Here is a 24052-nt window from a genome sequence, read left to right as displayed (position 1 = left end):
GCAGACTCATTTGCACTTTAAGAATGTTTCTTTTTCTTTTTCCAATGAAACATCTTAACAAATATTGGTCTAACCTCCTTTCCTGCCATGGCAGGGCACACACACACACGCCAGTCTCACCAAGCTTCTTGCTTTTCACTCTTGAGAGCCTTATGATTGCTGGGAAGGGCTACAAGCTCCGTAGTGTCAGGAAAAGAAGGTCAAAACTAAAGGCGTATGCACAGGAGACAAGTGTGGGGACAGCTTGATGGCAGATGTTCTCAGGGGCCAGCTAACTTTGGCAAAATGGACAGCTATCCAGAGGCCACTACTGTTTCTGAGAGCCACAGAGAAGCCCACACACTTCTCCTTTGGACTCTTGCTATCACCTTAAGTTCCACCATCATTGCCACGTCTCTTTGAGTTAATTTTTTATACCGTTTATAGTTTATATATTTCACAGGGTTAGTGATTAATTTCTTCTTTAAATCAGGATTCCCTAGGCCTGTCCCAGACAAGTTTTCCAACCATCTCACCAAGACTAATAGCATTATGCATACTGTCTCTATTAGAAGGAAAAAAAAAAACTACTATATATCATGCTGGGTAAATATAACCACTATCTCACTTAAGCTGCACAACAACTCTGCAAGGTAGGACTATCATTGACTCCATTTTGTTGATGAGGAGATCGAGGTTGAGAGATCAAGTTACTTGGTCAAAACTAATAACTGAACTGGTAAGTGGTGGAGGAGCCACGATTCAAATTTAATCATGCTCAGATCACATCTCCAGCACATTGAGGAGTTTAATTTTTTTACAACTGTTGAGCTAATTTTTTTTCTCAGTTTGGGGCAAGACAATTGACAGCTACAGCAATGGAATGACTCTGTAAAGACCTGGGACCCAGGGTTCGGGAATGGGTATACATGAGAAGCATTTCAAACAGGGCTTGGCATATGATAAGAACTCAATGAATGGTAACCCTTACAGTTCATTCGCTTATTTGTTTTTTGTAAAAAATGTTGTTCCCACTCTGAATGTACTATACCTGGGAGGAGAAGAGTCATCGACTTCAACAGAATAGGATGAATTCATTCATCTAAATTTCACCTGCACATTTTTAGAAACAATTTCAATAATAATAACACTTCTTGAAAGATAACTTTTAGCTTAGATTGCTGGAAGCTGAGTAGATTTCCAGGCACCTGAGTCATTTGGAAAAATCTCCTGCTTATGTTTTGTTTTCCTTTGCCCATGTGGATCAGAATCCTGGGGGCTAAAAAAACCTCAGCATGTAGGCTTTCAGGAAGGGGATAGTTGATCTCACCAGCCCCCATCAAAACTGAGAAATAGGCATATTTTTAACTGCTTATAATTTACCAATATTCAATATGTTCTCCTCCTCTGAATTCACACAGTGTCCTACTCTCTTCTATTAAGCAAGTGTCATCCTTGCATTATAATATACCTGACTTACATCTCATTTTTTAAAGCTAGCTCACTTATCTGAGCTAATACCAGGACATTAAGAATCTACAGTGCCTCGTTGTACTCATTACCCTAACCCAGGTAACACATGTGAGAATATTTTCTATTTAAAAAGAGATTCTAATTGTGGAATGCCATCCCTGTGACCACCGGTTACATACTGCTATCACCTCTTGCCTGGAAAACGACAACGGCCACTGTCTCTTTGGGTTTTTCTCCAATCCACCCTCCTCCCCGCAACTGGAATAATTTTTCTTAAATAGCAAATTGACTATTTTACTCTTTTGTTAAATTTCAGCAATGGTTCCCATTACTCCAAGATAATATCAAACTCTTTCCACAGTCCTGCCTAGCTCACAGCCTCACCACTTGCCACTTCCTACTTTGATCTCTATTCACAGTGGAGGTGTTTTCAGCCCTTGGATGAGTTATATTTCCTTTTATCTCTGAGTTTTTGCTCATGGAGTCCCCTCTGTCTGGAGCAAATCCCATGCCTCTTAGATCACTGTCCAGCTTATTCCTCCCCATCCTCTGGTATTACGTATCATTTTTTCAAGGACACATTCAGGACCTCTCCAGTTTGTCTCATCCAACAATAAGTCCAAAGAACCTCTGTTCTTCCCTTGAAGAACTGGATTACTCTCTCTAATACCCACTGCACCCTAAGTTCCCAGAGGACAAGGAACTTCTCTGCCTTTAGTTGCAAGATGAGAGATTGGCACATAATAGATACTCAGTAAATATTTCCCAGTAAACAAAGAGGCCTCCCAAACACATCCATTGGTAAGAAACACCACCCAAGCAGAAAGAGAGACAATAGGAATTTTTAATGCATGGAAAGTCCTGCAGGGACTATGGGCAGACCCACAGGTAGCAGGAAGAGGCAGGGGTCCTGCAAACTCAATAACGTCCAAAAAAAAAAGAGTCCTAAAGACCCAAGCTTCCTCACTGCAACAATCCTTGGGGATTCCTTCCTGATGCTGAAGAGGTCAAACTATCTCTTCATAGTCTCCTCCAGGGGTCTATGGCTGGAAGGAGGCTGACTTAGGCAGGAGGGAGAAAAAAGAGGAAAGGCCGTTTGGTCTCCACCTGAAAGCTCCTGCTTCCAGATTGACCACCATCCATAAGAAAAGGTTAAAAAGGAGAGACTTTGATAGAGCCAAATAATATCTTAGAAAAAAAATAAAAGAGAAATATGAATAATTCCAGTAGTTACGAAGTTCTCTGTCCACTATCCACAGAAGAAAATGTTTGCTTTGGCCTTGCTGGCGAGCATCATCTGCCAGGCCCCTCCTCAGCTGTCCCCCAGCCCACCCAGGATCCACATGTGTTCTGCTCCCCTTCCCGTGGAGAGTCTCTGTGCTCATGGAGGGCAGCACCCTCCCTCACCGGCCCTTGGACTCCCCATACGTGTTTCGGGCCATGGACACCATCTTCTCCTCGCATGTGATTTTGGTGTCCTTGAGGATGCTGTACCAGACCATGCCTGCAGGCCGGACCTCCTCACTGCGGCAGAAAAGGTAGGGCACAGTGTCCACACGGCTCTGGATATAGGCGCTTCTCAGGAGGCTGGAGCAGTGGCTGCTCACCCTCTCCAGCCGCCGCAGGATCAGGTGGGCCTTCCTGGAAGGTAGGAGAAGAAAATGATTAAGGAAGCCAAGAGTCAGGAGTTAAGTCTTTGAGGTAGTGAATAAAGATCAACAGATAAATGAAGACTTCTTGTCCCCAACAATCCTCCACTCATTCCTGACATGAGTGTGTCATTTCAACTACCTATTCAAAAATTACCATATAAATTGCCTTCTTCAATTACGCAGTGTGTAAAAAGTGTAAAGAGAAGTATAACCTTAGATGTAGCATTCACTTATAAAATATGGGAGCCCTAGAGTTAAAAGACACTAGCCTTGGGACCCTAACCAAACAGAAATTGTAATAATAATGATAGAAACAAAAGCAATGTAACAGTTACAATTTATTGACACCATGTGCTAAACATCGGGTGAAAACTTTAAATACATTTTAAAATTTTATTTAATTTTCACAACACTCCTAAAGTTATTGTTCTTTTTACCTCTATTTTATAGGTGAGGAACCCAAGCCTCAGAGAAATGACATTACTTGACCAAGTTCAAACCTCAAATAAGTACTAGAGTAGGATCTTTGAATCTAGGCCTGGATACCCACAAAGTTTACTCCTAATTATTCTGCTTTTGTGTTTCTCTGAGACTCTTGATACTCTTCTCTCCCAATCATGAAATTTGGAAACCTTGCCCTTCATGCTTCTCTTTAGTCAAAGCCTAAATACTCCTGTCCCTAAATCATAACTTCTCTGTGTCTTATTTTTTTCATCTCATAAATGGTGATGAAGGTCTTTCTCTTATAAAGTGGTGGTGAGATTAAAGATGACAAATGTCCAAAGCCTGGTACTGGCTCAATAAATGACAACTACTATTATGGATTGAATTGTGTAACCCAAAATATGTGTTGGAATCCTAACTCCTATACCTGTGGATGTAATCCCATTTAAGAAGTTTTCTTTCTTATGTTAATGAAGCCATATAGTGTAAAGTGTGTCTTAAACCTAATCACTTCTTTTGAGATATGAAAAGAGCAGATTAGGTACAGAAGCAAGCAAGCACAAATAGGGGAAAGATAGATGACACGTGGAGATTGCCAAGGAACCAAGGAAGGCTGTGGCTAAAGAAGCTGAGACAAAGATTTTTCCCCAGAGCAGACAGAGAGACAGAAGCAGTAACTGTGAAAAAGTGGACTAAGGGGGAGGCACTGCTAGACTGGAGTACAGCGGCCAAATCTAAAGTCCTTTAATAAGGCTTTGCTATGCTGATACCTCATAAGATTCAGAGCAAAGGAATAATCTTCTCTCAGTTAAATTTTATCAGACACCAGAAAGGGTGAAGCCCAGATGACTTTTAGAGAACCTGACCAGATCAGACGGATACCTGTAGCAGATCTGAACGGCTAGTACCTAAGTAACCTCACCCTGAGGACTCTTCACCCTAATGAAGGACTAACAATCAATGACTGTTTTGGACTGGTAAAATGATTGAGAGTGGGAAGCTAATCCTTCACATATGAAAGGGCCAATGGCTAAAAAAGCCAGGGGGTGGCCTGTGGTGCAATTAATTACTTAATATGGCCTTTCTAGCCATAGTCTTTTTGACTCTTACACAATGAGTGGGTGGAACTATGTAAATAAGGTATATGGAAACTGTGATAGTTAAGGTTACGTGTCACCTTGGCTAGGTCATGATTTTCAGTGGTTTGGCAGTTTGTAATGATGTAATTTGGCTGTTTTGTAATGATGTAGTCATTCTCCATTTTGTGATCTGATGTAATTATCCTCCATTTTGTGATGTGCCTTTTCCTAGAGCTGGTGCCTTGAATTCAGACTTCTAGTCTCCTAAAATGTGAAAAAATAAATTTCTGTTTATTAAAGCCATTAACTTGTGATATTTCTGTTACAGCAACATTAGTTAACTAAGACAGCTATGATTCTGAAGAATTATTATGATGATGTTTTAGGATTAAGGTCATACTGAATACCACTACTCTTGGCAAGAATCACTCTGGACTATGGTGGTCACCATTAGAAATTTATCTAGCAGTCTTTATCCAGCAATCAGGGAGAGGATCAGTAAGCGAACCCATGGTCGCATAGAAAGTTAAAGCTAGCAAAACCCTTTGAGATTTCCTAGTCCAGGCTTTCTCAACAGTAGCAGTATTGACATGTTGGCCTGAAAAATTCTTTGTAATAGGAGCTGTCCTGTAGGATGTTTAGGAGCATCCTTGGTCTCTACTTACTAGATGCCAGTAGAACCTCCCTCCCCCATTATGACAATAAAAATGTATCCAGACATTTGCAAACGCCCCCCTTGGCAGAAAAATCACCCCAGTTGAACCTCTGACACAGTCTGTTCTACTCTCTTTAAAGATATGGAAACTGACGCTTAGAGAGGGAAAGGAACATTCTTTTCACCAGTCATACCACAAGTCAACTTCAGTGTCAAGGGGGTCTGTCTCCACGTGGAACCCACTCTTCTGTATATCCCAGTACCTTCAAGATGCCAAGGAATCCTGAAAGGCTAAACAAGAAGCTCTCTCCTGCTGCCCTCTCCATGCCCCTCTGAGACCCTGAGAGGGTAAGTTGTTTTATGACAACAGACCCCACAAATGGGAGACTGTGTTAGGCACCTGTGTGGCAGCTGGTAAAGGAACAGGCTTATGTGTGTACATTTTGTGGGAACGATTTATGAGATGCCTTTCAAAAAGTCCTCTTTGTATAGTTCAACACTTGGGTGGAATATTTCCTGAGGTGCTAAGAATTCATAGCTTCATAATCACACTCGAGTTGCAGCTCTACCCACAGTCCTCTCTCCTCTCTGGCAAATGCCACCCTAAGAGGAACCTGAGATGTTTATTTCTCACCGCTCGTTGTTTGAGTTCTTGCTCTGTTCCTTAATAGCTCTATGTCCTTGGGAAATTTACTTAACATCTCTAAATCAGTTCCTTCATTTGAAAAATGGGACTAGTGTGGGGTTAAATGAGATGAAGTCTCCCACTGCTCATTTATTGAGCATTTATTATGTGGAAGAGCTCCTAGTTTGGTAGAATGACAGATAAATGGAAAATTACATCACAGGTGGCAAGAGCAATGATAAAAAGAGGCACACAAACTGTGGGTAAAGAGGGAGGTATATAGCTAGGATTGGGGTATATGAGAAGACTTCCTAGTAGAAGTGTAACTGCTGTACAGTCTCAAAAACAAATCAGAGTTAGGTAAAGGGGAGGGAAACATTGTAATAGTCAGGATAGATAAAGGAATAAAGATATAAGAATGCACAGAAATTTGGGAATTTATGGCTGGAATACAGCCTGCAAGTGGGGATTCAGTGTGATGAAACTGGAGAAATGAGCAGAAGCTAGCTATCTTGGTCATCTAGTGCTGCTGTAACAGAAATACCACAAGTGGATGGCTTTAACAAAGAGAAATTTATTTTCTCACAGTCTAGTTGGCTATAAGTCCAAATTCATGGCATCAGCTCCAGGGGAAGGCTTTCTCTCTCTGTCAGCTCTGGAGGAAGGTCCTTGTCATCAATCTTTCCCTAGTCAAGGAGCTTCTCAGTGCGTGAACCCAAAGGATGCATTATGCTCCCGGTGCTCCTTTCTTGGTGGTGTGAGGTCCCCATATCTCTCTGCTCGCTTCTCTCTTTTATATTTCAAAAGAGATTGGCTTAAGACACTATCTAATAATCACATCAATATAATTAAGCCCATCTCACCAACATCATAGTGATAGGATTTACAGCACATAGGGAAATCACATCAGATGACAAAATGGTAGACAATCATACAATACTGGGAATCATGACTTAGCCAAGTTGACAGATATTTTTTGGGGACACAATTCAATCCCTGACATCAGGCCATTGGAGCTTTGAAATCCAAGCACTGTTGGTATAGAGTAATGTTGCAGCATACAGACTCTAGAGTCTGACTGATGGGTTCAAATCCCAGCTTAGTCACTTTCTGGCAGTGTGATTTGACCAAATTGCTTTGTCAGGTGTGCCTCAGTTTCTTAACCCATGAAATGGGAATAATAACTGTACCTACCACGAAGGGTTCTTTTAAGATTTAAATGAGCAACAGTGAATCTATCGATTTACCTATCTCCTCTGATTCTCTGTTGCTAAATCTTCAGAATCAATTGTTCACATGATGAAATGAGATATAAATGGCTAGGCCCTTGACGAAGCCCTGGTGGCACAGTGGTTTAGAGCTTGGTTACTAACCAAAAGTTCGGCAGTTCGAATCTACCAGCTGCTCCTTGGAAACCCTATGGGGCAGTTCTACTCTGTCCTATAGGGTTGCTATGAGTTGAAATTGATTCAATGGCAACAGGTTTGTTTTGTTTCGGTTAATCGATCATAAGCCTTCAACAAATGTCATCTATGTTTATTGTCTTGAGGGAAAATGGGGGTATTATTGAAGGATTTCAAGGAGGAAAGTGACATTGGAGTGGACTGTTAAGAGATGTTTCTGGTTGCCTTGAGAAGAATTGGGTGGGGACAGGAAGGCAGGACTAGAAGGAAGAAACCAGGTAGAGAGTTAATGGTGTTAACCATTTCCCATCATTGTCTTTAGGAGTTTTGGTTTTATTTTGTCACTGTACTTGACATAATCTTTCTGAACTAGTTTCCTCATCTATAAAAAGGGCATAATATGTTGGCCACTTCATATGTTATACCCATAACTATAGGGTTATAGTGGGAATTAAATAAGTTAATACATGTAAAACTCTTAGAAAAGTGTTTGGCACTTAGTAAGCACTTGCCATGCTAGAAAGCATCATCACTATCACCACTACCACCACCACCATCGTCATCATCATCATCATCGTTATTAGGTATCCTTTGTGTCCTATGCTCTGGGGATTGATATGAACTAGTATAAGCCTTATGCACATTTATATGTCAACAGCAGGAGACAGACAAAAATATTAATAGCCTATAATTCATGGGTTGAGTGTTGCATTGGAAAACATGTAGTGTGTTATGGGAATATATAAAGTTGGCACCTAATCAATTTATGGGCAGACAGTCTTCCCAACGGATGTAAGAGGTAAGCTAAGTCTTCAAGATGAAACAAGTGTTTCGTGTGTATGAGAAGGCAGAGGAAAAAGTCCATCCATAATTAGACTGGAGAAAGCATAATCACCAGTTGTTTGAAATCGCCAGTACAGAAAATGGGTGGGAGACTGGAGAGCTTGGCAGAGATTAGACCATCCAGATTCTTCTAGGCAATGCTGTAGTATTTAGATTTTATTCATTGGGCAGTGAAGAGCATTATCTGGTCTAGACAGTCACAAAAATAGAACACAAATGCAAAATGAGGTTGGAAAGGGCAGTTCCTCTGCCTCCTGCCCAAATGCTTTGTGTCCAAAGGCCCAACCATTTCCTCAGAGAGACTCTTGGAACACAACTGGACCAAGCCTCCCTTTGTTTGGATGAGGAAATGGAGCCTTAGAATGAGAAAATGCTTTGCCTAAGGGAACACTTAAGTCAGGAATAAAAGCAAAAGTAGAACCAGGGCCCCTGATGGTATAGAGCTGAGATGAAGACGCATTTAGCTCTGGAGTCCCAGATTCAAATCCTAGCTCTGTTACTTAACATCTCTGTGGATCATAAGTGAGTTCTTCAGTACCACTAAGTCTTGGTTTCCACACTGGTAGAATGGGAATAACACCAGAGTTACTGGGAGGATGAAATAACATTGGTAATTTACATAGCTCTCAGTAAATGTTAGCCATGATTCAGAATAGCATATTGTAGTGAAAAGGACAGATTTTAGAGCCCATTTGGGCAAGTCGATCCACCCCTCTGGGCCACAATTTCCTCATTAGTAAAATGGGAATGTTGCTGTTAGCTACCATCGAGTCAGCCCCTGACGATGTCAGCCCCCTACGCATCCACAACAGAATGAAATGCTGCCTAGTCTTGTGCCATACCCATAATCAGTGTGGATTGGATAGTTGTGAACCATAGGGTATTGGCTGATTTTCAGAAGTAGATCACCAGGCCTTTCTTCCTAGTCCATCTTAGTCTGGAACCTCTGCTGAAATCTGTTCAGCATCAGAGCAACACACAAGCCTCCACTGACAGGTGAGTGGTGGCTGCACATGAGGTGCACTGGCCAGAAATCAAACCCGGGTCTCCCACATGGGTGGCAAAGATTCTACTACTAAATCTCCAATGCCTCATAAAATGGGAAGAGCGATACCTATTTAGTAGAGCTGTTGTTAGGCTGAAATGACATGACTGCCATAGGCATCCAATACAGGACCTTGTACATAATAGGTACTAAACCAATGTCAGTTTGTGTGTCTCTTGCTTTTTCCGACACCACAGACAGATGCCTCAGCATCTTGGCTTACATTTACACAACAAAGAGAGGGAGACTCAGAAAGTGGAGTCAGGGAGAGAGGGTTGGAAGTGCTCAGAGGCTAGTGAGGAGGAGGGGGAGTAAGAGACACCAAAGGCAAGAGTGCTGGGTAATAAATTGTAGGCAGTGGAGACCCATAAATCAAAGGCCAGGCTTGCCCAGGCTTGCCCTGGAGAGAAATCATAGGTCAGGGTGACCACTTTTCTCAAATACCGTAAATGAAATCTTCCTCATGAGAGACAGGATCCAGGCCCATGGGGTAGGAAGCAAGAGGTGAAGGAGGGACACTTCACACTAATTTATCGTTGTATTAGCTGGCAAGATTGGGATGGGGATGACTTGTGAAGGAGGCTCTTTCCAATGTTAGGGGCTGCACCTAGATGTCACTTTCCCTGGAATGTGGAAATTTTGACCAACCACTCTTCCCAGCACCATCACCCAATCAGCTGTCGACACAGTGATCAAACAGACCTAATTTCTAAGTGGGCTAAGGGATGGAGAAAAAGAGGAAAGGCAGTAAGGAAACATTCTGTTGGCCTTTCCCTCCCTCCTCCCTGCCTCCTTGAATTCAGCTTAAATGTCTCTGTGTTTGCTGACCCCAAGTTTAATGAGAGCTGAAGGCATGACGTTGTTGCAAAAAAATGGAACACAACCTCCAGAAGTGAAGAGGGCAGATTAACAGAAGTAATGACTTCACTGCTGTTGCCCTGGACAGGCCACATCTGGAGAATCCTGGTCACTTCTGAGAAGAGGGACATATGCAAACTATAGCCAGACCATGATGTTGAAGGGTGTCTCAAAAGCAAGCATTCTGAGGAAGCATTGAAAGCAGGAATGGAGTGTGTCCACTAAAGAGGGGAAATGGTTATGTTGTTCTAGTAACTGAAGACAAGCAGAGGAAAAACTGAGGGTCAGCGGAAAAAGTGATTACGATAGAGTGAGTACCAACTGCGTGCCAGAAATGGTATATATGCAACATCATCTTGAATATGATCCTCATCACAATTCTACAGCATGTACTTTATTTCCAGTCTACAAGTGGTAAAAGTGAGCCTCAGGCAATTCATGTTGTTAGACCAGGTGACAAAATGAGAATATGGGGTCCCAGATTTCTATCCACAAAGGCCCCCAAGCATTATTGACAAAGCCACTCTAAAATTAACAGAAAGCAGATTTTGACTCAATTTAATAAAAAAAAAAAAAAAAACTTAAAAATAGAAGAATCCTGTGGGTTCCACCACTGGAGGTGGTCAAATTAAGTATGTTTCAGAAAAGAGTCCAATGGTAGTGAAATTGGAATTGGAGCTTCAGTTCATCTGACGTGCATGTGATAAGCCATGTATCACTGAACCTGGTGTTACACAATTGCCAAAGCACTGATTTCCTGAGATGAGAGGATCACATTTGTTGAAGTTCCATTCATGCTTCAAAGTCCTGCTGAAATACCTTCAGGAAGTCTTCCAGATCTTCCCAGCTATCATATGCCATGTTTTCCCCTTTGTTCCTGAAGTGTTTTGTTTATTCCTCTGTTGAAATTCATATTATATTCTCTCTTGTCTTAGCTATGTACATATCTTGGGACTCGATGTGTCATACTGGACAGGGCACTAGTTTGACATCAGAAGACATAATTTTGAATCTGGGTTCTAACACTTACAAGCAGTGTGACCTTGAACAATTTACCTAACTCCTCCGATTCTCTGTTGCTAAATCTTCTGAATCAATTGTTCACGTGAGGAAATGAGATATAAATGACCGGGCCCTTAATGGAGCCCTGGTGGCACAGTGGGTAAGAGTTCGGCTGCTAACCAAAAGGTCGGCAATTCAAATCCACTAGGCACTCCTTGGAAACCCTACGCAGCAGTTCTACCCTGTCCTATAGAGTCGCTATGAGTCAGAATTGACTGGATGGCAACAGGTTTGGTTTGATTTTGGTGGGCCCTTAATAGATGTCCAACTAATGTTTCCCACCTGCTTCTTAGATTGTCCATGGTTCATCTGGTGCCAGACTCTGAGTATTGAAGAAGGGATTAATACATGTGAATTGACCTGAATTGAGGAAATTCTCAGTCCTTAGCTGCCAGAATACAGCAGTTCTCTAGCAGAGTTCAAAAGGGGAGTGAAAATACACAAGAAGATCATGTGAACCTCAGGACATAATCAGACCAGTGGGCAAAAGGTTTATGCAGATTTATTTATAATAGCAAAAAAAGTTAGAAATCTAGTTGGTCTTTAATAGAGGACTAAATGTGTGATGCATTAAGATAATTTACATTAAAAGGGGTCTACAAAAAGATGAAATATATTTACATATGCATCATGAGAAAAAACTTATATGATATATGGGTAAGTGGAAAAAGACAGGTAAAAGAACACAGCGCATATAGACAACGAAGATATGGTTGTATAAGTAGACATATCCTTAAGCCTGTGTCTGTCTTCCTGTTCATATGCATATCCACTTCCATTCCATTTCTATGTCTGGAAAGGTATGTGCACACTGTTAACAATTTTATCTCTGGGGTAGGGTTGGGATTATGAAGTCAGATGGAAAATTTTCACCACTTTATACATCACTGTATCAGGTGGATGTTACAGAATGAGCAAGAATTACTTCTACAACAAAATACAATAAAGCATTTCATGTTGAAAGCATGCATATATACCCGCAGAGTTCAAAGCTAGTGTAATGAATCTGTGCAATGAAGTCATGGTTTTATGGCTTCCCAGCAGTTCACCAGGGTTACTTTCAGAATATACCCACATCAGATTTAGCCTCAGACCATCACCGCCAAACAGAAAGCCAGAAGCTCAAGTACTAACACCTGGACATATGCTTGGAATACTAGGTTTGATATGTGATTTCTTAGGGATCCAGGGAAAATTGGTTTCGTTTCTTTCTCCTTCCTTCACAAGAGACCATGAGACCTTTCCAATAATTATTCCTCTTCTGATAGTGAGAACAACTGAGACTCACCTGACCTCAAACTATTTCAGTTTGGAGCTGGTAGGGACTTCAAGATAATAGCCAACTTTGCTATACCATCAGTGGAGAAATCGATCCATGGGAACTCATGCCACTTGTTCCAAGTCACAGTGTGTTTTGCTGATAGAACTGAGAGAGAAACTCAGTTCTCTTGTTTCCTGTTCTGCTTATCATTACTATTATTATTTTCCCTTAACTTTTTTTCATGGGTTAACAGAAGAGAAATAAGGATAGCGAGTCAGGCTAAGTACAATATTTCTCCGTTATCTTCAATTATAAGAGTTCTCACTGATTTAATAATAGCCTTTCAAGAAAAGTAGAAATAATACAACTCTTAATGTGCACATCCATTGTTAGATACACTCTGATTTCAGAAATGTCAAAATGTGCAGAAAAAATAAATAAATAAAAGTATATCTTAGATTCTAGGAATATGGCCTAAGAAGCTCTTGTTCCCAATGTCCTAGAAATTTCAAGAGAGTTAATTCAAGATATCTAAGTGAAATAGCTAATATAATTTTAGACTGAAAGAATATACAGTGACATCCCAGACTTGCTTGTTTTCAGTAAGGATGCCACAACTACGTTTCATAGTATGTGACAACTCATTTCAGATGGGAAAGGCTGCTTGTAGTGCTATGCTGAGAAGATTCCAGGCTGAACCAAGGCCAGTGATTTCTGTGATCTATTAGCAATGTCTGCCATGGAAGCAAGAAGGGTGACACCATAAATATACCATTCCTACCTTTGATAGATCAATTTCACTGAGACCAAATCAAGTGTTTGCTCTCTTCTCCCCAATTCTATCATTTTAATCAAACATGACTGAGAGGATTGAGAAGCTTAAGAGTGGTCAAAGATATTCTGACTGGAACAAATTCTGGTCCCTGGCCACCAATAAGCTCAGTTTTTCAAAGTCTCCTAATAGAAACCGTATGGCTGGGACAGCTGGGTGTCAGCGGGTCTTCTCTGAGCATCTGTTTGCAGTAACCTGTGGTTGTCAGGGGAACAAGGCTCTGGGGACACTGGCCTGATAGATTTATTATGCAGAGGTAAGAAACACCCTTTTGTCACTAAATTTTATGGGGTATATGACCACAGAACAAGGGAGGAGTTGAGAACACTTTGGAGTTTGGTGACGATAGGCCAAGAGAATCCAAATAATATTTACCCCATGGTATCAACCCTTGGGAAGCTCCTGGGAGAAGCTCTTACCACCCTAGCTACCCTGGATCCCTGAGAAACAGGATGTGCTAGGCGGGAGATGAAATGATGCTCATGATGTGCCTGTCCTCTGGTCTCTACGACTTTCAGGGCGTGCTGGTTCCTTGGCTTCTCAGCTGGAAGGGACTTTGGAATCCAGACTTTTCATGTTACAAATTAGGCCCAGAACGGGGATGGAATTTGTCCAAGGTCACACAACAAGTGGGTGGCAAAGCCAGGACATGAACCCAGGGCTCCTGGATCTGGGACAGTGCTCTTTTTCTCTCTCTTTTACAATTTAATATTCTGCACACTTGCTAACCCTTAAAAGGCATGGTAAATGTACCCAAATTGTTCTCCCTGTTTAAAATCTTTACATGGCTTCTGGGAGAAAGAACAAACTCCTGAACAGGACTCACAAAAGCCATCCTGGTCTGACCCCTGCCAAACATTCCAGTCTTGTTGTTTTTTTTTTTTTTTTCCTTTCCCCTCGCACCTTGAACTCTCTTCTCCAACAAGATTTGTGCTTCCTGAGTGAAGCATATTCCTTACCACACCCTCACTCCGCTTTGCACATGATGTTCCTTCTGATGAGAACACTCTCCCACATCTACCTGGAGAACCCTGATCATTCTGATTCTAAGCATAAACTGCACTGTCTCCCCCAGGAAGTATTCCTTGAACCCTAGGTTGAGATTAGCTGCTCCAGCTACAGCATCTGCACCCAGAACCTTGTCACTCAAAGTGAACTTATTAGATGAGCAACATCGGCATTGCTTGAGAGCTGGTTAGAAGTGCAGCATCTCACGCCCATCCCAGACTACTGGGTGAGAATTTACATTTTAACAAGGTCCCCAGGTGAATCACATACAGATTAAAGTTTGAGAGGCACTGCTCCAAATCACTCTTCCTGCTCTCCTCTTTATAGCATGCTTCATGTTACATGGTCCGCTTCAATTGCCCACTGACCAGTCTTTCCCCCACTAGATGCTGAGCACTGTCAGGCCAGGATCTGTCTTATTCATTCCTGTATTACCAGCCCCAGCACAGGGCCTGGCACATAGGAAGCACATTCAACGAAGTAATGAATCAATCAATAAAATGAGGTCTCTTTAAGTCTCTCAGTATTTGCAAGGGACTTGCATTTTTCAGAATGTTACTTGCGAGCTAGGTAGGGTTCAGAGTTCATTGAATTCACCTGTTTTAAACTGTGATCTACAGATCCCTGGGAAGCGAGGGGGACTTAAGGGATCTTTAGAGTTGGGGGGAGTTGAAGGGAAGGCCCAGTAGATGGGCTCCTGGCCATCCACTCTAGCTTCTGCCAAAACAACTCTACACTCACCTGGTCCACATATTCACTCATCCAATTATCTAATTATTCAACAAGTAATTACTTAGCATCTATTTAGAAGAGTGAATAGGACATAACCAATCACTAACTATAAATAATTTACACTGTAGTGGAGAAGCAAGACAATACACAAACGGAGAAGCAATATAAGACACTAAAACTAATAAATGCGATGCAGAGAATTAAAATACGAGTGAATGGGTGGAAATGTTAGAGGATTCTCTGAGGAGGTGGCACTTCAGCTAAGATGTGGGGTTTTGTGTATGATTTATTTACCAAAAAAAAAAGGGTTACACTGCTAAAATTAAAAAAAAAGGAATACCACTACACTAGCCCATCTAGATCATTTTATAGATGAGGAGACTTAGGGCCAGGGAGGGGCTGAGCCCAAGGTCAAACAGTGAGTTTATTAGTAGTGACAGGATGGATGAAGGGAAGTTCTGGTTCAGTGGTAGAATTATTACCTTCCACGTGGGAGACCAGGGTTCACTTCCTGGCCAATGTACCTCATGCAGAGCCACCACCATCTGTCAGTGGAAGCTTGCGTGTTGCTATGATGCCAAATAGGTTTCAGCAAAGCCTCCAGACTAAGACAGACTAGGAAAAAACATCTGGCAACCTACTTCCAAAGATCAGCCAATAAAAACCCTATGGATAACAACAGTCTGATCTGCAACTGATCATGGGGATGGCACAGGACGGGTAGTGTTTCACTCCATTGTGCATGGGGTTGTCACAAGTCAGTTGGGGGCCAACTTGAGCAGCTGACAACGACAGTCAGGATGGATGAGAATGCAGCTCCCTTGGTTCCTGCCAACATCTCAGTGTGGGGTGTTGGAGGAACTTCACATCTCCTTCAGGAGGCTAGAAACACCAGAGAAGGAAAGAGCCAGGTGACATGGTTGTGAGGGGAGGTGGGAGTTGGTGGACAGTGGCTAGTGACTGGCTGGCCAGAGGTTACTGGGTTATCACAGTTCATTACCACGTGGGTTTCCCTGCCTCTGTGTGTGTCCATGTGGCCGTTGAGGGAGATTTATGTCCTGGAGGGTCAAAAAAGTTCCCAGCAGATTGTAAAGGCAAAGTCAGGAGTAGCACTCTGGCTTAGCTTCCACCAAACTCCCTGAGCCCTGTGGGAAAGCCCAATAAAGTGGAATGCCTCTCCCTGTCCACAGGCAAGATAGCTGCTGAGACTACTAGCACAGCAGCTTTCATCTGGGGCTCTGTCCTTCTGCCTGCCTGACTCTTCTTTCAGGCTTTATCCAAAGAACCTTCATTTCATGTGAGAGGGAGAAAGTTATAGTCCAAGACCCAACAGAATTGATAAGGCCCACCTCAGGGAAAGCTCCCTTTTACTCCTTGACCAAGCCCTCATCTGCTCCCTCCAGGGCCTCAAATTCTTGGAGGGCTGGGGTGGAGTGTTGTAAAGGCTCAGAGTGAGAGCTCAAGGAGAACCAGCCTCCATATCAAACTCAGTGCAACTCTAGGCAGCTCATTTAACTCCAAACACATTACCTTTAAGTTGATTCCGATGCATGGTGACCCCACGTGTTACAGACTAGAACTGCACTCCATAGGGTTTTCTTGGCTGTAATCTTTATGGAAGCAGATCACCAGGCCTTTTCTTCCACGTCACTGCTGGGTGCTTTTGAACGACCAACATTTAAGGTTCCCCCAAAAAACCAAACCTACTACTGTTGAGTTGATTCTGACTCATAGTGACCCCACGGGGTTTCCAAGGCTATAAATCTTTACAGAAGCAGACTGCCACATCTTTCTCCTGCAGAGCTGCTGGTGGTTTCCAACCACTGACCTTTCAGATAGCAGTCAAGCGCTTTGACCACTGTACCACCAGGGCGCCTGTAAACCAAAAAAAAACCCACTGCTGACGAGTTGATTCCGACTCATAGTGACCCTATAGGACAGAGTAGAACTGTCAAATAATATTTACAGAAGCGTACTGCCACATCTTTCTCCCCTGGAGAGGCTTGGTGGGTTCGAGATGCTGACCTTTCAGTTACCAGTCGAGCACAAACCATTTGCTCTACCCAGGGACCACTATGCCCTTATCATCCATGCAAAGAGGAAGACACCCTACTTTGCAGAGCTTACAGGGTCATTTTGAAACTTTTTAAAGCATGAAGTGCTGCCCAATAAGTATTTTAGGAAGTCACGCAATTTTCTACAGTGCCATGGGTGTTGCCCTGGCTCGGGCTACCACACTGTTTCCCTGATCATCACCACAGCAGCCTCTAGGGCCTCCCTGTCTCTTTCTTGCCTTGACCCTACTAGTCCATTCTTAGAACTTCAGTCAGAGGGGTCTTTCTTGCAGGAAGATCTGATGATATCATGTCCCTGTGAAAAACACTTGAAAAGCTTCTCATTTACCCTTGGGAGATAATCCAAACTCCTTAACCCTACTTAAAGGGCATTCAGGATCTGGCCCCTGCTGACCTCTCTCTTCTTATCTCTTATCACTCCTGCTGTCAGGCACTTTGCTCCAACTACATGGAAATTCTTTCAGTTCCTCCAAACACAGTGTTTACCAAAGTGTAGGAGTTTCCCTGGGGTTTTGGAAAGGATTTTGGGTGGTACTCAAGATGATCACAGATCCAACATTCAACAATAATGAAGCATATAAAGAGAAGTCTTTGATTCACTTTTCATTTCTTCCTCTACTTCAGATTAAATTTAAGAAGAAAGTCTTGTTTTGGTGCTGTGTCTTTAACACTTCTCTAACACTCGTTAATCTTGCTCTAACAACATTGCTTTTTGTTTTCCCCCATTGTATTGCATGTTTAGTTTTAATTTTCAATTAAAGACAGATGGTAATGGTTTTTCTTGATAAGATGTGCTTTGTTTTCAAATATATTTTGAATAAGAAATAATTCTATTTAAGAAAGAAATATATAAGTAAAGTATATAGGTATTGTGATATGGTGAAAATCATTAACATAGCAGGCAAATGATCAAAATTTGCACAAAAACAAACTCCAATGTAACAGTCTCTCCTCTGAGCACTTACCAGGCTAGTCCTTCTCCCCAACATAACTTCACTCTCCTCACCCTCCACATGCCTAACTCTTACTCACCTTTTAGGTCTCAGAGTCTCAACTCTTTGGAAGCTTTCACTGGATTCTCTAGTCCAGGTATGTGCCTATGCCTCATATTCCCAAATGGCCCTGTTTTTCTGCTATCATAACACTTATTATTCCTATTCATTGTAATTGTGTGTTTAATTACTGGCATTATCCAGTCAACAGTAATCTATGTGCAGGTAGAGAACTTTTCTATTTTTTTACCATTGCATCATCATAACCACCATGTAAGCAGTGTTACAAAGTAAGTATGTGTCAAATGAATGAATGAATGAATGCTGCTGTTAAATGCAAGACATGAAATGCAACCACCATTTCATATACTACTTTATGAAACTTCAGAAGATAGCAACTGTGACTTTGTTAAGTTTGAAGTCACCATGGTACCTAGAACAGGTGGTGGTACAGTCACTCCTAAGGACAAAAATCATGCCTTAATAATGCTGAATTCACAAATATATTTAGTCATGGTCACTAATGGACTTTAGCCAAGATCATAGCTATTTATTTTACTCCAGAAAAAACTAAGATTTTAATGGAGGAGTAGAAAGAGCCCTAGATTAGGAGTCATAGCCCTGCCACTGTGCCACTCTGAAATCTTGGTTAGGATACATCCCCCTGAGTAGTCTAAGTTTTCCTGATTGTAAAACTGGGGGTGGGAGGTGGAGAAAAGAGTGATTGAGCCAAAAAGCACTGATCTCTCTCCTCTATCTGACATTTGAGGAGTCCAAGAAGCTAAAATTCCAAGATTCTTTCATTCTTCCTGCCCATTTCCCATTTTCAGCCCTGACATGACTAATGTGACCACCATTCTTATTTATTTGATAAAGTCCATTCTCAGTCTATGGAAAACACGAGTCCATTAAAGCATAAGTAACAAGAATTTACCCCTTCACCCACACTCATAACTCCATACCTGGGCCCCAGCTCATCCTCACTCCTCCAGACAAAGTCTCCAAACTTTTCATAGTGAGAATTGTAGTGGTGCTGGACTCGAAACAGCATAGAAGCTGAGACTTCCATCAGCGTGTTATAGGCAGTCTGCTGCTCCTTTCCACTTGTGTATCCATTGTACAAATTGTAGATCTTGTCAGCTATCTCTGAGAGGGAAGAAATGGAGGCACAGATTACTGGGCAGTAGAAAAAGTGAGGATGGAAACATGGCTTGCAACATGAAAGACATAGATATATAGTACTTTATTTGCATGGTCTTTGGAAGATGATAAACCTTAATTCTATCCTGAATATATTATTGATTGGTGGTGCTCTGTTTTTTAATCTATCAACTGGAGATAAATGATACCTACTGTGGAAGTACATTGTGAAAATTAAGTTTAAAAAATCGTTGTAAAGCACTCAACACAGGGCCTAGAATAAAGTTAAAAACCAGTTGCCATCAAGTTGGTTCTGACTCATGGTGATCCCAGGTGTGTCAGAGTAGAATTGTGCCTCATAGGGTTTTAAATGGCTGATTTGTCAGAAGGTGATCACCAGGCCTTTCTTCCAAGGAGCCTCTGGACTGAAACTGCCAACCTTTCAGTTAGCAGTCAAGTGTATTAATCATTCGCACCACCCAGTGACTCCAGCATAGTTAGTGTTCATATTTGCTAGCTTGATCATTACTACATTTATTGTGCCCATGGTTTAAGAGAAAATTCCAAACAAGTGCAGAGGCTTAAATAAACTGTGTTGGGCTCTTCTCAACAGCCTCCTTCTAGGTCTCCCTGCCTGCAGTATCTCCTCTCTGTAATATTTCTAACACATCTCTGTGATCAAGTCTGACCAGATCCCTATTTGAAAACCTTCCAGAGAAAATTCTGACTCTTCTATTCACCATTCCAAGTCATTCTTATTCCTTCAGCCATTTCTACTAATTGATGTTCCTTAAATTCATAGAGGGCTGATCCTCTGAATAGAAGGCACATTCTTTTAGTTTTGAAGACTGTAATCAAAATCTGTGGACTTCTGGGAAGATGGTGGGGTAAGCAGGTCTAAGATCCCAACCCTCTCACATGAGCTTCAATCAAAGCAACTAGCAATCTGCAATCTCCGCTCTGCAAGAGCTATGAAAAGTAAGCAGAGGATTATAACAATAAACCACACACTGAAACAAGCAAAGTGCAGCTTTTAAATGCTAGAAATACTTCTTTTTCTACTGTCTTTACCCCCTCCCCTTCTGGTGCAGTAGGCAGGTGGCTCAAGCAGATGTGGACCATGACTCATATTCTCAATGGGGGACTCCTGATTTCTGGTTCTGGAGTGAGGAGGACAGACTTTGATGGCAGACTGTTCAGTGTGTCTCCTTGAATCTGTGTGGGAACTGCCCGAAGGACAGAGCCTAAGTTTGGGCTGAACTGGAGCTCATACAAGGCAGGGGAGGAAATGGTGAGCAAAAATAAAGGCTGAGAGTTTCTTGCAGAAATTAATGCTTTCAAAGCACTGTTTTTACAGAGGAATTAAAAGCCACATGCTTCTTCACTGCTACACATTGTAATATTTTAATGTCCCAGCTTCAACAAAAGATCACGGGCATAAAAAGAAACTGGAAATGACGGCCCATGCAAAAGAACAAGACAAAGCAAGAGAAATTGCCTCTATGGAACCCTACATAATGAATAGACTAGAAGACTTCAAAACAACAGTATTAAACACACAAAAGAACTAAAGAAAACTAGGGATAGAGAACTAAAGGAAATCACAAAAATGATACATTTACAAAATGAAAATATCAATAAAGAGATAGACACTATAAAAAGGAATGAAACAGAAATACTGGATCTTAAAAATACAATAACTAAAATAAAAAATACAATGGAAGGGTTCAATAGCAGATTTGAAGCAAACATTGACAGAATTAAAGGAAGAAATAGATGGTTCTACAATAATAGTTGGAGACTTTAATACACCACTTTCAATAATGGATAGAATTTCTAGAAAGAAAATCTATAAGGAAATAGAGGAATTTGGTCAACATGATAAACCAACTAGACTTATTAGACATATATATAATACTCCAACAAACAACAGAACAATACATATTCTTCTCTAGTGCACGTGGATCATTCTCCAGATAGACCATTTGCTAGGTTACAAAAGAAGTCTCAATAAATTTAAAAAGATTCAGATAACACAAAGTATCTTTTCTGATCACAATGGAAGGAGCCTGGAAATTAATAACAGAAGAAGAACATACAAATAGGTGGAAAATAAGCAACACACTATTAAACAACCAGTAGTTCAAGGCAGAAATCAAGAGAGAAATCAGAAAATACAGTCAAATGAAAATGAAACCACAACATACCAAAACTTAAAGGATGCAGTTAAGGCAGTACTTGGAGTAAAATTTATAGTGGGAAACAACTATATTAAAAAAGAGGAAAGATCTCAAATAAATATAACCTAAATTTACAACTTGAGGAAATAGAAAAAGAGGTGCAAACAAATCCCACAACTACCAGAAGGAAGGAAATAACAAATAACAGAGCAGAAATAAATGAAATAGAGAACAGAAAAACAATAGAGAGAATAAATGAACCAGAAGCTGGCTTTTTTAAAAGATCAATAAAATTGACAAACCTTTAGCTAGACTGATGAAGAAAAAAAAGAGAGAATACAAAACTAACTAAAATCACAAATGAAAGTCCAGACATTACAACTGACTAAAAGGATCATAAGAGAATACTATGAACAATTTACACCAACAAATGAGATAACTTAGGTGAAGTGGACAAATTCCTATTGTTGTTATGTGCCATGGAGTTGGTTCCAACTCACAGCAACCCTATGTACAACGGAACAAAACACTGCCCAGTCCTGGCCATCCTCACAATTGTTGTTATGCTTCAGCCCATTGTTGCAGCCTCTGTGTCAATTCATCTCATTGAGGGTCTTCCTCTTTTTTGCTGACCCTCTAGTTTACCAACCAATAGTTTACCTTCTCCAGGGATTGGTCCTTCCTGATAACATGTCCAAAGTATGGGAGATGAAGTCTCACCATCCTTCCTTCTAATGAGCATTCTGGCTCTACTTCTTCCAAGACAGATTAGTTCATTCTTCTGGCAGTCCATGGTATATTCAATATTCTTCGCCAACACCATAATTCAGGCATCAATTCTTCTTCGGTCTTCTTTATTCATTGTCTAGCTTTCACATGATATGAGCTGGTTGAAAACACCATGGCTTGGGTCAGATGCACTTTAGTCCTTAAAGTGACATCTTTGTTTTTTAACGCTTTAAAGAGGTCTTTTGCAGCAGATTTGCCGCATGCAATGCATCTTTTGATTTCTTGATGGCTGCTTCCGTGGGCATTGACTGTGGATCCAAATAAAACAAAATCCTTGACAATGTCAATATTTTCTCCATTTTTCATGAAGTTACTTATTGGCCCAGTTGTGAGGATTTTGGTTTTATGTTAAGGTATAATCCATACTGAAGGCTATAGTCTTTGATCTTCATCAATAAGTGCTTCAAGTCTTTCATTTTCAGCAAGCAAGGTTGTGTCCTCTGCATATTGCAGGTTGTTAATGACTCTTCCTCCAATCTTGATGCCATGTTCTTCTTCATATAGTCCAGCTTCTGGGATTATTTGCTTAGCATATAGATTGAATAAGTATGGTGAAAGGATACAACTCTTTCTTGATTTTAAACCATGCAGTATCCCCTTGCTCTGTTTGAACAACTGCCTCTTGGTCTATGTACAGGTTCCTCATGAGCACAATGAAGTGTTCTGGAATTCCCATTCTTTGCAATGTTATCCATCATTTTTTATGATCCACATAGTCGAATGCCTTTGCAATAGGCAATAAAACACGGGTAAACATCCTTCTGGTATTCTCTGCTTTCAGCCAAGATCCATCTGACATCAGCAATGATATCCCTGATTCCATGTCCTCTTCTGAATCTGGCTTAAATTTCTGGCAGTTCCCTGTCGATGTACTGCTGTAACTGTTTTGAATGATCTTCAGTAACATTTTACTTGTGTGTGATATTAATGATACTGTTTGATAATTTCCCCATTCTGTTGTACCATCTTTCCTTGGAATGGGCACAAATATGGATCTTTTCCAATCGGTTGGCCAGGTAGCTGTCTTCCAAATTTTTTGGCATAGAGAAGTGAGCACCTCCAACACTGCACCCATTTGTTGAAACATCTTAACTGGTATTCCATCAATTTCTGGAGGCTTGTTTTTCACCAATGCCTTCAGTGTAGCTTAGATCTCTTCCTTTGGTATCATTGGTTCTTGATCATATGCTACCTCCTGAAATGGCTGAATGTCAACCAATTCTTTTGTTGCAGTGACTGTGTGTATTCCTTCCATCTTCTTTTGATGATTCCACATAAAATTCCTATACTGACTCAAGAAGAAATAGAAAATCTCAGCACACCAATAACAAGTGAAGAGATTAAACCAGTAATCAAAAATCTCCCAACAACAACAACAACAAAAAGCCTGGTCCAGATGGCTTCACTGGGGAATACTAACAAACATTTGTAGAAGTGACACCAATACTTCTTAAACTCTTCCAAAAAATCAAAGAGAGGGAATAGTTTCTAATTCATTCTCTGAGGCTAGCATTACTCTGATACCAAAGCTAAAGACACCACAAGAAAAGACAATTACAGACCAATATCCCTGATGAATATAGATGTAAAAATCCTCAGCAAAATACAAGCAAACAGAATAAAAAAACCTATTTAAAGGATTACACACCATGATCAAGTGAAATTTATCCCAGAAATGCAAGTGTGGTTCAACATTAGAAAATCAATCAATGTAATACACCTTATTATTACAACACAGGAAAACACCCACATGATTATCTCACTTGATGCAGAGAAGGAATTTGACCAAATCTAACCTGCTTTCATGATTAAAAACACTCAACAAACTAGGAATAGAAGAGAAATTCCTCAACATGATAAATAGCATTTATAAAAAATATGCAGCTATTATACTCAAGGAGCCCTGGTGGCGCAGTGGGTAAGAG

At 41.0% G+C, this 24052-nt stretch overlaps 1 protein-coding gene across 2 annotated transcripts in view; it reads right to left on the bottom strand.

The window, feature by feature from the left end:
• Nucleotides 1–2542: 2542 nt before the first annotated feature.
• ASTN2 (astrotactin 2) overlaps nucleotides 2543–24052 on the bottom strand; it is a 1034049-nt gene continuing 1012539 nt past the window's right edge. For both annotated transcript variants that reach the window (XM_004372122.1, XM_004372123.2), the window contains 2 exons: nucleotides 18981–19164; nucleotides 2543–3093 (listed from right to left, as the gene is read on the bottom strand). In XM_004372122.1, the coding sequence (XP_004372179.1) occupies nucleotides 2856–3093; nucleotides 18981–19164 (422 nt within the window). In that variant the 3' untranslated portion in view covers nucleotides 2543–2855. The remainder of the gene's footprint in view (nucleotides 3094–18980; nucleotides 19165–24052) is intronic.

Source organism: Trichechus manatus, unplaced genomic scaffold (assembly GCF_000243295.1).
Source record: "Trichechus manatus latirostris isolate Lorelei unplaced genomic scaffold, TriManLat1.0 scaffold00016, whole genome shotgun sequence".
NCBI lineage: Eukaryota > Metazoa > Chordata > Mammalia > Sirenia > Trichechidae > Trichechus > Trichechus manatus.
This window is presented reverse-complemented; position numbering and strand designations above follow the sequence as displayed.